The 14,539-nt window shown below is 31.1% G+C and overlaps 1 protein-coding gene across 1 annotated transcript; it reads right to left on the reverse strand.

The window, feature by feature from the left end:
* Window positions 1-684: 684 nt before the first annotated feature.
* Window positions 685-3,476, reverse strand: LOC108478738 (type IV inositol polyphosphate 5-phosphatase 9). The gene is made up of 8 exons (XM_017781205.2): window positions 3,139-3,476; window positions 2,888-3,051; window positions 2,695-2,802; window positions 2,257-2,569; window positions 1,891-2,075; window positions 1,328-1,436; window positions 1,098-1,249; window positions 685-1,006 (listed from the first exon to the last, which is right to left on the reverse strand). Exons 1-8 carry the CDS (start codon window positions 3,154-3,156, stop codon window positions 778-780), a joined length of 1,278 nt encoding a protein of 425 aa, XP_017636694.1. The 5' UTR covers window positions 3,157-3,476; the 3' UTR covers window positions 685-777.
* Window positions 3,477-14,539: the final 11,063 nt, after the last annotated feature.

Below are 14,539 nucleotides of genomic sequence, written 5' to 3' on the forward strand. Positions count from 1 at the left end.
ATATGTACTATGACACACACAGTGAGGCACAAAATTATTGCACCACTTGCCTATTTTAAAACCATAACTACATCTTATTTACACATTTCTAATACATCTTATTTATACATTTCTATAAACTATAAATCATTATCTAAATAAAAAAATGGTCCAATTAATAGGCAGAATTAATTTGGTTTTGGCTTATGCTTTCTCACTGTTCCCCACAAATCATCCATAGTCCAAACTACTCAATTATTGTCCCATAGTTTATATTATGTTCTTTCAAATCCTTTTTTTCTTCAAATATTTTATTGGTTTGAAAGATGACTAATTTTGTAAATTATAATCACCTTGAAATCTGCCCATCAATTTGATTCTTAAGCTACTCTAATCATTAGGGTAGTTTTGATTAAATTAATAGATGATTAACATAAACTGCATGGAGATTAGCATGCTACAACCTGGTTGGAAGCAAAAATGTTGGATTCTAGTTGCTGGACCAAAACAAAACCTAATTTTCTTTTTCAATAATCTAATGAAAAAAGGGAAAAAAAGAAAAGAAGAGATGATTTGGACCTTTTCTATTAATTAGTAAATACAAAAAAAATAAAATAAAATAGATAAATAAGTCCTCCAAAAATCACTGTACAATCATCAGCAAATTTAAGGTGCAAACTATCACAGAATTAAGAAATTATATCATATCTTAAGTGGTTTTAATTAATTTCTTTCACCCTTTTTCTCTCTAGTTCAACATGCATCAAACAAGAAAAAAGGATAAAGCAGTTTAATATATTAAATTTGGAAGCTTGATCTTCCTTTACATACAAAATCATCAGTCTGGCTTGTAATTCTATCAAACCTTTCAGATAAAAAAAAGCTTTGAAATTGTTTGAGTGAATGTAAAACCCCAACTTCAGCTGTAAATATTGCTTTCACTGGCCTATGATCCGAGAAATTTTCTTCCCCTCTGTCATATTCATGTTGCTTTAATCCTTTCCCATACCATATTATTCTATCACACCTGCAAATCAAAAACATGAAACTCTTTAACCAAACCATAGGTGTGACCGAGTTATACATACATGAATGAACAGTGATAAGTACATGATTACCATGCAGGGGCACGTTTCTTTTCGCCTTTTTTGCTTTGATGAAAGCATCCGTAATATACATCAGAATTGGGACGGTATTTATATGTAGGAGCGAATTGAATTGATCCTTCATTCCAGCCTTCGAATTGGCCATTCATCAGCTCCATCCGTAGCTTCATTTTAATAAACATAAGTTTAGAATGAGAATTAAGGAATAAGAAGAATAAATGCGAATTTCTTTTTGTTATTACCTGGTCATTTTCCAGCAGGGATTTCCAATCTCTTTCATCCACTAAGAGTCGAACATTTGATTCTGCTAGGGAAATTCTATAATTCAAATCTCCAAGGAAAATTACCCGACTGCAAGACAATTATGGAAATGGTTAATTCAGCTGATATCACCAAAATATTTCCATAATAGATTTATTTTAATCTTTCTGTTCATTATTAGTCTAAAAAGTAATTTTTTAACTTGATTAACAAGTCAACTTTATCATAAAATAAATGGATTGGATAATAAAAAGACGGTTTACCAGTAACGAAATTATATTAATTAGCCCACCAGATTAAAACTTGCATTTTAACAACTACACTAATTTAATTTATTGGAACCCTATATGCCGAAGGTCACAAATAAAAAAAAAAACAACAATCTTTTATCTTTGGCGGCTTCAAATCCAAACAAGAAAGATTCAAAGTTTGAAACCGGTAACCAAATAATAATGTTTAGGGTTTATAATTTATTGGATGTTCATGTCTTGTTTTCATGATAGAGGATTAATCAATGAGTAATGAAGTAATTAATTTTACATACTCATGGTCTAGAATCTTTCTTGGTAAATCAAGTGAAGGGCCTCTAGGGAAACTTGTTCTGGAAAATATTTCAGAAACATTGGAGTTCCTAAGCTTCTCATCTCCTTGTCTACCCCCAGAAGCTAGATGACTGCACACAAAGCAGAAGCTTGTTTCATGTAGTCGAAATCTAACTGATACCGAACCCTGCAACCAAACGAAATAAAGAGGAAGAAGAAGAGATAATTAATAAGCTTCTTAATTAAAATTTCATTAATTATATATATATCAAAACTAGTTGTATCTTGACACTTGGTTATCACTAGGTACATAGAGATTAGAGTTCATTATTTGTTTGACAGTAAGCATACATGTTGAGAATGATCACCTTATTTCCTAGGCAGCCCATGATTCCACAGCCTATACACGAGACACTAGGATACCGGATATAAGGACAAAGATAGCTTCGAACCCAAACTGTGATTAGAATCCCGACCATTTGCTTACTTATAATACACCGAAAGTCTTGCCCTGGGATGTTCTTGTTTTGCTCTTCATTGGAATGTTGGATTTTGTCTAGGCAGTGTGGTTTCTTCTTGTTGTTCAAGGCTCGTCTAATTAGGGAATTCCATTTCATGGCAACCTTGCTATTTTCAGATCCTAACACGTTGGAGGCGCTAAGGGGTACAATTTCTTGAAAACTGGAAACAAGAAAACCAAGACGCGTACCACCACAATGATTTTTAATATCAATCATCATTGTTTGATTCTCTAGCAAAAACTAAGAAAGAAAAGAACTAACAATAATTATGGTGTACTTGATTACCCAAGAACGTAGATTTCGCAGGAGGTGTTGCCAGTATCTAACAAATCCTCTATATCCAAATCTTCAGGTGGTGCAACCCCTCCAACATTCCATGTACTAACGAAAATCCTTGGGAGGAAAATTACGAAAGAAAATTAGAGACATGCTTATTATTAAAATGAGGGAGAAGAGAACAATATAATGAGTTAAATACCTGTAGTTATGGGTATCCTTGTGGTGACTAAATATACTGTTGGGACTCAACGATGGACGATCTAAGCTTGGAATTTCTTTGTTGCATGGGAAATCAGCGACGAAATTGTTGCTTCCTAATCTCTTTCTGAGGATCTTGTTAGCCACTAATCTGGGCCACATAACCTGGATCAAGAGTTTTTATATATCAGTAGGGTAAGCTTCCTTCAAAAGGACAATATAAAATAATATAAGAAAAAATGCAATACTAACTTCTTGGTTGCCTGGCATGGTGAGGGAAATGGGAGGAGAGGTAAGGTTGCAGAGAGAGAGGATAAAGAGGATGGGAAGAAAGGGTTGAAAAGAGAAAGCCAAAACGGATAAAAATGAGAGATCATGCTGAGGACTTGAGAGAGAGACCTCTGCAAGTTGCGAGGGAAGAGAGGCCTTAAATTTCTTAAAAACAGTGTGACGTTAACCATGATGCGCCATTGTTGTCTAAATTATCATTTAATAAAGCCAGAGAAATTTAGAGTGAGAAAAGAGCAAGAAAACATGGGTCTTTTTTTTTGCAGGCTTCAACTTTTTTTTGTTTTTGTTGAGATGATTGGAGGATCTGAATTATCTTAAAATATATATTTATTTAAAGGGCAGCAAGTGGGAAAGGAGGAGGATGGTCCATTACTTAAAATATTATATACTTATTTCCATCTCTCATAAAATTTTAATTAAGTTGTTGAATGAAGTATATGTTAGAAATTTAATTTAAATTATCACATTAAATCAAGAGAAAATAAAGTTATTCTAATAAATATAAAATTAAAGGTATTTAATCTTTTATTTAAAATAATATTTATTTTGTCAATTGAATTTTAGTTCATTGACCTCGGACTTATGTGTTTGATCATGTTTAAGTGTATTTTATCTTTTATTTAAAGATTCGGTATTGTATAAAAAATATTCAATTAATATTTTTAGTCACATGTTTCGACTAATTTAAATCTACTAACGATTTAAGCTAACATGATTTATCTTAATTTTTTACTTATTATGTATATGTTGTCATTATTAATTTCAAACCATAAATTTTATTGTTTATTAGACTTTTCTTAAACACACACCTATATTCTAAATATGTTTTTCATACACGTATAAAAGAATTACTATTAATTTTTAAAAATCTACCTACATAGGAAACTATAATGTGTGAATTTAAATCTAAATTTATTTTGATTTAAATTTTATTACTCGAACCTTGTCCAAATATATTATGATTATCAATCCTATTATACATTATAATGATTGACATAATTGTAATTATTCAAATATTATATTGCGATTGTGATTATATTATACTAAATTTACGTGTAACCTAAAAAACTCAAATATGGTATATTTCTACAATTTATCATATTTAAAATATGTTTTAAATTCCTATAATTTTAGTTACAGCATCTCAAATAGGGTGAAATATTTAAAAATGTCAAAATTTTTAAAAAATTATCGAATTAGGTTGGTTCTTGGAAAATTTATGAGACTAGATCGAAATTTCCACAGCTGTTATCCTTCCCACGACTCCCTCCCACCCCAACGACTATTTAAATAGGTGTTGAACCCCCTCTCAACTAACGGCTATTTTTTCTATATAAATTTCTAATTTTTTTATTTTTTTCAATTCAATCTCAACTCTCTCTCAAATTTCTCTCAATTCTATTTTAACTTCTCACTCAATTTTATTCCTCTCTCAACTCTCTCTCTCTCTCTCTTTTATTAAAATTGTATTAAGGTTTTTTAATTATTTTTCTATTACAATTTATTTTTATTTTTCAAAATTAGTAATGAAAAATATCTTTAATTCATTTGGATGACAAGCACATTTCAATCGATCAATTGCAAATGGTAAGAATTTGTTTTTATTATGTTTAATCTAGTTTAATTTAAATATTTTCTTGTTATACTAAAATTTAATATTTTGTATGTTTTTTTATATATAGTTGGAAGATCAAATTTTGAAGATATATATTCATAATCTACCCACTTCTGCATCATCCTTAATTGAACCATACTTGAGAGATGCAATATTTTTGCACGTGGCCAGTATGGGTAGGGGTGTAGATTGGACCGCACACTTGTAAGCGCATTGGTGGAAAGGTGGAGACTCGAGACGCATACATTCCATCTTCCATGCAGCGAGTGCACTATCATACTCAAGGACATGCAATTACAGCTCGAGTTACTAGTGGATGAGGCAATAATGACTGGGTCAGTTGTTGCAGTAGATTGGAGAGATGTATGCGAGCAATTTTTGGGGAAGGTTCCAGACACAATTTATGGAGCCCAGATAGATATGAAATGGTTGAAAAGAAATTTTGGTGGGTTCGATGCGGAATCAAGTGTAGTCCAAAGAGAACAACACGCTTGGGCGTACATTCTTATGATCACCAAGGGTCTCCTAATACTCGATAAATCACGAATCTTGTCCATTTAAGCTGGACTTTTGAGAAGCTAGTAAACTTAGTTGGGGATCAGCCGTGTTGGCAACGTTGTACCGAGAGATGTGTCGGGCGACGAAACCATAGAAATTAAAATCAATAGTTGTATGCTACTACAACAATCATGGACGTGGTACCGATTGTCATTTTTATGTCATCGAGCAGACTACCCTTATACATTCCCACTCATAACAAGGTAAAATTCATTAGATAATATATTTACCATAATAAAATTATTTAAATTTTAAATTATTGTGTTAACATATTATTTCAATAGGTGGAACCATGGGTCGAGTTACATGTGACTATTGCAAGATCTTCAAGATATACTGCTTCTTTTAGATCAACGATCGGAAGCGGGGGTATGTATTTTTTAGATTTGAATTATTTAATATTAACGTAGTTGATTTAAAAATTAATAGTATATATAATTAAAATTTTTATTATTTTAATATAGTTTGAATGGATGACATACTCTGATTTGAGAATTCAAGAATGCATCTCGTTGGAATTCTTGGTGAACCTCAACATTTAGCACGTGAATGTGTCATTGGTAGTGTACGGTACAGTAGAGACGCACGAATCATATAAAATTATAGAATAGTTCAGATTTAGGCAAATGATTTCGTTGACACCCCAAGACATTGAAGATTTGCACCATATCAACTTATAGGGGACAACGGATGAAAATTGGCCTATATTCCATGTGAAATATATCAACCTTTGGAACAATAGGTACGACCTTTTACCTACTCGTAAAGCTATTATCGCTTTAGAGTTAGCCTGCGATCTGGAGTACATGCCATGGTTTAGACACCATAGCAAGCCATATCTATTAGCGAAAGAGGATAGGGGTAGGCAACGTTATACGAGGAAGCCATAACGGCCACTTAGGCATCCAAAGTCTAGAGCAACTATCGAGGTGGGTCAGTATGGCTCAACTCATTCTGGTGCTTTTAGTAACCCCGTCATTTTTACACAAGTAACACATTTTGCACCACATTTTTCTATTTCTACATCGATGCCAGGTTTTATTTTTAGACCACCACCTTCGTCCACAAAGCTCGTGTGGTCCAAACATACATTGCTACATGTTGCAATTGTATGAGCGTGTAGAAAATGAAGTGTGCCAAATCTCCCACAACTGCAGGTCTGTTGTCACAAGTGTACACGATACACTCCCCCGACAATACCTTGGTTGGGTCTATCGAACTCTGTAACTTAAAATAATAGGTCTTCGCGCGAGTGACACACTAGATACATAAAGTTCAGTCGTGTTGTAGCCTTCCTAATTTATTTCATAACGTCATCATTTCAAACGTTGCTACCTTTTATCTGTCCAACATATTTTTTTTGCTCACTTTGGAAAAAGTTCAGCCAAACAAAAATATGTTTCTTCAAAAACCATGGTTATCAGCAAATGACGTGTTCTATTCAATATGAAATTGATGCATTCTGCCAGGTTTGTCGTCATGTGCTCATATCATAGACTCCTGTCATACAATTGTATCCATTTATCGAAGGGTATGTTAGAGAGGTACCTCACTCCAGCACTGTTAATGGCTCGTAAGTTTTCCAGCATTTCATGGAAACGATGTTTGATAAGCTCGTACCCTGTCTAGAAAAGTGAATAATTTATCCATAATGCCCAACATCTGATGACTGGTTAAATATCAAACATTTAAATAGTGGTGAATACATACCCATGTAATCACTTGTGCGCGTTGAGCTTCAAATTTGTGTTGTCTATGGTAGTTCACCACAACATGTCTTAAATAATACCTGTGGTGTGTGCGGTCTTAAAGGCTTCCTTGTCGTTCAATTGCAGCCAATATTCTAGGTCCATTGTTGAAGATGACGCATATATCGGGTTGAAGGTAAGCATGCCTCTTCAACCTAGACAGGAAGAAATCCCAATCGTCTTCTCCCGGCATTATTCCAAAGGTAATTTGTAGGATTTTTCGATTGCCCTCATGTGCCACAGCCAATAACAACCAATGTGTATATCTCCCGTACATAAATGTACTGTTGATCTGTATCAGTTGCTTAGAGTACTGGAATGCCTGTTGACATTGCTTGAATGTCCAGAAGAAACAATAGAACACTTGGCATCCGTAGAGCAATCGATTGTTTTAATATGCAGTCATCATTTCTAAATCAATTACGCAAACTGGAACATAATTATCCAGTACTTGACACCACTACCACAAATCATTGTACGATATGTCCCACCCATTATGCATATTCTCCAATGCATTCTTGTTTACAATCCACGCCTTGCAGTATGATGGCGTGTAATCGAATTGGCTACAAATATTTACAATAAAAACCGGCACTGTGATCTTAAGACTCTCTTTCACCATAAGTAGTATTATGTTCTCGATCATCTCCAAATCTAATTTTAGATGGTCCCATGAAATACCTGCAACAACACGAGTACGTTAAAATTAGGAATTCAACACCTCAGATTTAAGACAGTCTTGAAGAAGTACTCGCGGCAACACATATGTGTAGAGCGGCATATTTTTTTATGATCCAAAACCCCATTTTCTTCTTAACATAAGCCATGATTTTCCATACACATCTGCTATATCGCATTGTGCATTCGACCTCGAACTTGTCAAATCAGCATTTAACAACATGGAAGTTTACCCTGTTCTTTATGTTACATTATTTTATTGTAGTGACAAAACCATCTTTGAAGGAAAATTCCTTCCCACTTTTAAATCACACAAATCCAACAAATAACTTGCATGGCTTGGTCTTCTATGTGGGAATTCTACAAACTCCAACCCATATTCTACTGATAGGTCCACATTATGCATGTAGATCGGAGATGAGTATGCCCTGAACAGCGAATCTTTTTCGGCATCTTCGCTCGGACCTTTACCATTTGAACCTTCATCTTCTAGTTTAGTTGGAACCGACTTTGGTTCAGAAAATAATACAATTTTCAAACCATCGGCCTTGGGCTCCAAGATTAGATTGGCATCAAATTTAGTGCCCTCTTTATTCTCAACCCCACCAATATCTCTAGGGTTGGATGTCCCCTTGCTAGTGGACGTCACAGGGAATACATCATCTCTTCTTGTATAGTTGTTGAAAGAACCAAAATTACATGTTGATTGCCAACCACTGAAACTTGGTGTCATTCCTTTATAAGTGCCCAGCGTTGAACATCGGCTGATTGGAGTTCAAATCAAAACCACTAAGTATCATGTTAATGTCTAGTATTCCGTATTACTGCCAAACCCTAACTACTAGATGTTCTTCCTATCTTGATTGAAATTTAGGGCTGAAATCGATGAGTGTCTTCTCATTGATGATTCTGGAATATTATAATGGAAACTTTCTAACAAAGTAGTAAACCCACCGCACAACTGTATTGTTGGACTCTTGACTTGTTCTTTCGTTCCGAACTCTCGAACTGAAACATATGTCGACCTCTGAGTGCCTTCATTAGTGTTTTCATACTTCGCATATAACTCGAGTATTGATGATCTGTAACAACCTGATTTAGACCCTAATCAGAACGGTGGTTTTGGGACTACGAATCCGAGTCAAAAAATATTTTAAAATTATTTTCTGTGTTTATTTTTTGTGAATTTGTGCCTGTGAAATTTTCGTAATTTAATTTTTTTGTTTGAGTGTCCGATTAAATAAAAGGGCTTAATCGCGTAAAATAAAAATTTGACGATTAATTGTAAAAGGGCTAAAATGAATATGTATTTGTAAATGGAGGTATTTAAAATGTAATTTTACCTTAGTTAAATATCATGGACGGTTGTGACCATGCATTTAAAATGGTTTTATATTTTTTACATAGGGTTAAATATGTAAATTATGTAATAATATGTATATAATAAAACATATAATAATTAAATCCATATTCTTCATTTTATTTCTTATGACCGAAACTTAAAGAAAATATAGGTTTATAAAGCTTTGAACATTCGGCTACTTCTCAAGCTAAATCAAGGTATGTTTTTACTTTAGTTTTTGATAATTTTTACGTTTTTGAGATCGTTGCTTCGAGTACTATCCGACCCATGCTTAAATTTTTGATTTTGATGCATATTTTGAGTTATGCCATTGATGAATATTTGTGTTTTGTGATGTTTGATGATGAAATATCAAAAATATGTTTTAGATTAACATGTTTTGTATTGGAGTTTTTGAAGATTTTGAATAATTATGACTAAATTGCAAAAATAATAAATTGAAGGACTAAAATGAAAAATAAACGAAATGTGAGGACTTGTTTTGGTATGGGGAGTATTTGGCCTAAGTATAGTATGAGCAAATTTTGCTTGTTTTGTGTTTTATGCAATTAGGACTAATTTGTAAAAAATATGAAATATCGGGGGTAAAATGGTAATTTTCCCATTTTTGTGTTGTTGGATTAAATTGAATGAAATTGTGTTTGGATGAGATTAATTTGAAATTATATAGATCAAGAACAAAAGAAATCAGACTTGGATCGGGGAAAAGCAAAAAAGGTCGAATAGTCGATTTACATCGTTTGTCGATATTTGAGGTAAGTCTTTAAACAATTAGACATCGTTAATTTTGAATGTAACATAGTTTAATATGTAGATTTGGTATTTATGGGTTTATGGTATAGTTAGCCGAATGTGATAAAGCATAGAGATAATGCATTTGAGTTTGACTCGATTGAGTTATAATATTTGGAAGACAGTATGAATTATGTGGAATATTTGAAATGTTCGATATATGAATTTTTTATGAGATAGCTTTATAATAATGATATTCAGGCTATGAGCCTAGCAAGTCTTGTGCTGGTGAATTTAATCGGGCTTTATGCCTAGTAGGCTTATTGCCGGTGAATAAAATTAGACTTTGAGTTTAGCAGGCCTTGTGCCGGTATGTGATTTAGGCTTATGCCTAGTAGGTTTTATGCCGGTGATTTATTTTCAAGCCTATGCCTATAAGACTTCATGTTGATGTGGTAATTGAGTAAGTAAACTGAGCTAAATGATCTTGTATATTCAGCCATATAGGAATGTACATATGTGATGTTATATTGGATCTTGTATATTTGGCCAGATGAGTGATGTTGGTATATGAAGTTAAATTTTGTTTAGTGAGCTTATGTAATATGTGGAAGATATTTGAATATATAATGATATTTGGCTTTGAAAGTTGAATGAAAATTTGTAAATTGTTAACCTTATAAGTCTTCGACCAAGGTGATAGTTATGTTAAACATGTGTGGTTATGGATTGATTAAGTTGAAATTAATTATGACATTGATATAATAAATTAGTTTATTTTAAATTTTAAGGAGTTGAATATATTATTGAGTTGATATTTGCTTATGACTTACTAACCTATAAATGCTTACTCTGTGTATATATATGTGTTTCTGTTTTATAGATTTTGGATTCAAGTTACAAGCTCGGGGATCGTCAGCAAAGTTCACCACACTATCTGCAGCTTTGGTATTTAAATTATTGAACTTAAATTATGGCATGTATAGGTTGAAATGTGTTTTATTATGAAATGTTGAATTATAGTTATGTATAACTAAAGCCATGCAAAAATAGCTAAGTTGATTTATGAATTTATGTTATTTCGGGTATAATATTTAAGTGTGCTATGTGTGAATGATGATGGAGTGAATTGAATATGATCTTAATGATTTGGTTATGTGATTAATTTAGGTGATAAAAATATAAGTGCTAAAGGTGATGAAGTTCGGTCAAGGTATATATATATATATAAATGCCATAAATGATATGAAGTGAACTTGTGGTTTGATTTATATGTGGTATTAATGGTTAATAGATGTAGTTATAATGTTATATACTATGAATGAATGGTATATGTGATTTGTAGTATATGTTTTGGAAATGGTTTGATTATGGTTGATAAGTTGGTCATGGTGTATATAAATTTTCATAAGTATAATTATATGATTCGGTTTTAATTGTATATAGATAAAGTATATAGATGAAATTGATTGATAAGTGTGGTATAGGTGTTAAGTGTGTCACAGGCATTGATGATATATATATATATATATATATATATATATATATATATATATATATATATATATATATATAGTTCTAATATGGTAAAGGTTATTTAAGACATATTATATCTTGTAAAGGTTTTGTAATTTGGCTTAACAATCGAGTAAGTTGTTGATTATATATATGAACATGTGTATGTATGTGTAATTAAATGATGTTTGTCATTATGATTTGGTTTGTAATGGAAGTGTATATGTGTATATGATGCTTATGTGGTTGGTAAAATAGGTATAAATGATGAAGTTTGATATTGAATAAGTATTAGATATGTTTTGTTAGTAAATTGTATATTTAATAAGTATAAATATGTTTATATATATTTATGAATATGGCTTGTGTTAGCAAATGAGAATGTTCAAAACTGTACTTATGTTCAGTAATGCCTCGTAACTCTAATCCAGCGATGGATACGAGTTAGAGGTGTTACATGATCCACTAGCAATATGCATCAGCACCATCGTCTCTAACCCCTTTGCACCTTTAATATTGAAAGCGTCATATTTGACAAGGTCGACTGAAGCACAAAATCGATATTGCAATGACGATACTTTCACCTGGTTGGATCTGATGAACTTTCACCTAATTCTTCCATGCAGCTCTACCAATTGTATGTTCGGGTTAAAAGCCAACCGCACTATATTCTCTGATAAAAAAACTCTAAACCCTTAAAATATAAAATATTAAAACCTACAAAACCCTAACCCTAATCTTAATCCTATTTTAACAAAAACCAAAACCCTTGCCCTAAAAAAACCCTAAATTCAGAAGGAAATGCTTTTAGTTGGAAGCATTTTCAATGGATGTGGCAGAAAGCGCATTCAGTTGGAAGCGTTTTCTTACAAATTCGCTGAAAACACTTCTAGCTAGAAGCATTTTTGTGTTTTCGGCCTAATCCTATAATTCTTCTAAAAATCGATCTAATGCGATAATTTTCTTTTAAAAATAGATATTTTTGAGAAATTTACTCTATGAAATTACCTAATCCACAAAATACACAAAACAATAAATTAGCTTACGTGACAAAAGATAATTGGCTAGTGATTCTAAAACAAGGTTTTACCTTTCCAATGTTATTTGTTGTTTTCTTAGTTATTATTATTTTGGGTGGAATTATATAATGGAGATGACTGTAAGATGTGTGTAACACTTTGCCGTCACGTAAATTGGATTTAATATTATAATCTCTATCCACCCAAAGTTTATGATATCTATTTATAGAAATTATAATATACAAAGTTATTTGATTGTACAACAATAATTAGTTGTTCCAAACAAAATAATCCTTTTTTTAAACGTAAGGTAAAATGTAATCTTGAAATTTTGTATTTAACAAATATATATTTCTTTTAAATAAACAAAATGCAAAGCATGTTTTAAGTAAAAAATTAAGGTCAACATGTGTTATTAGTATTTGTACTCCAATAAAAGTTAGAGATTTGATAAAAAGTATTGAAATTATTCATATATTTCAAAAGTTAAAATTGTTTTTCTCTATATTTTCCGTTCTAAACTTATATTTTAATTATTGACATGGTATTTTTTATTAAAATTTATCAGCACACTCATATAGTTATATTAATTTTGTAAATAAATGAATAAATATATTAGAAATAAAATGAAGTCGTTCCAAAAACCGATGTGACTTCCTTTCCGCGTCCAATAAAAAAGGGAGAACAATTAAAAAGGATCTGATAGATACTTAGAGAGTAATACTACTAGGTAGTTAAGTAAAAATTTTCATGAGTAATTCCCAAAACTATATCACGTGTCAAATAAAATTTTTTGAGGTGTTTGATTTATAATTGTTAAGGTATAACATGTTTTGTTTTTAATTAGAATAATAAAACAAATAATAAATTAGACCAAATTTTAATATTATGTTCGTAATTTAAGATTATTTAAAGAATGTGCTATAATGAGATTACACATTATATTATAAGATAATTGTAATGTGAAATTATTGGATAATTAGAATATTGAAATCTAAACACGAAATCTCATTTGTAACATTAAGAGTCGTAATATTACATTAGACGAACCAACCGCCCTATAACATAATAAAATTAGTATTTATTTTACAAAATTGAGTTTCATATAGTAAATAGGCTTAACGTTGGGTTTAGATTAGATTTATCATTGTAATATATAATTGTTTAAATTTGATATAAGTCGAAATAAAATAAATTAAATTTTAAATTTTAAATTTGCACCTAACTAATTTTAAGCTCATTAGGACTGTGTACTTTTAAATTCATAAATATTTTATTTTAAATATTTTTAGTAATTATACATATTTATATATACATCTTTTAGTGTTCTTTACCTTTGTTTTACTTTTCATATTCAAGGTCTATAATTATTCTTTTCAACAATGTCATTTCTAAGGTTTAAATATGGTTCTCCACTTAAAAATATAATTAGGGTCATAGATAAGAGACTAGTTAGTGGCTTTGTCCCCCAACCAAAACGGTAAATATGTATTTTAGTCCCTTTAAAATTTATAAGATTCAAGTTAGGATAATGATAAATTGCAATTTGAGCCTCCAAAATCTATGCTTTATCTCTACCTCCCCTAATGCAAATTTTTAACTTTTCCCCGAGTACAATGCCTTTAACACTACACCCAATATTTGTTGGTAGTTAATTATACGTAAATTTTTTATTATTATTATCTAATTTTTTCTTTTATTAAATTCCTAAATATAAATAACTCAACATATCTTTTAATATTCATATGATAGCATAGCATATTTAATTTTTATAAGATATAAATTATTTAATATATATATATATATATATATATAAGGAAAGAAAAATATTATAAATTTGAAAATGAGTTAGGTTGAGGTTGGACTTTAAATATTAAAATTTAAGTTGTACATTTTAAATAAGCTTAATATTTTTTAGGGTAATCTATAAAAATAGTCACTTTTGTTTGCCTCAGGTTACATTTTAGTCACTTATGTTTAAAATGTTACATTTTAGTCACTTATGTTATTATTTTGTTACGAAGTGATCATTCTACTGTTAAGTTCCGTTATCTCTCTAATGGTAATCCTACGTGGCAATCCAACTAGATTTTGGGTGCCAACTTGGATTTCTAAATGGGATGAAAATAGATTT

This window comes from Gossypium arboreum, chromosome 3 (genome assembly GCF_025698485.1).
Source record: "Gossypium arboreum isolate Shixiya-1 chromosome 3, ASM2569848v2, whole genome shotgun sequence".
In the NCBI taxonomy this organism is placed as follows: domain Eukaryota; kingdom Viridiplantae; phylum Streptophyta; class Magnoliopsida; order Malvales; family Malvaceae; genus Gossypium; species Gossypium arboreum.

What these genes read in the sequence shown, in the direction of transcription:
- LOC108478738 (XM_017781205.2), bottom strand. An exon ending in TGCGAAATCTACGTTCTTGG is followed by an intron (nt 2,570 to 2,694) that starts GTAATCAAGTAC and finishes TCTTGTTTCCAG; the next exon opens with TTTTCAAGAAATTGTACCCC. An exon ending in AGAAAGATTCTAGACCATGA is followed by an intron (nt 1,437 to 1,890) that starts GTATGTAAAATT and finishes ATTGTCTTGCAG; the next exon opens with TCGGGTAATTTTCCTTGGAG.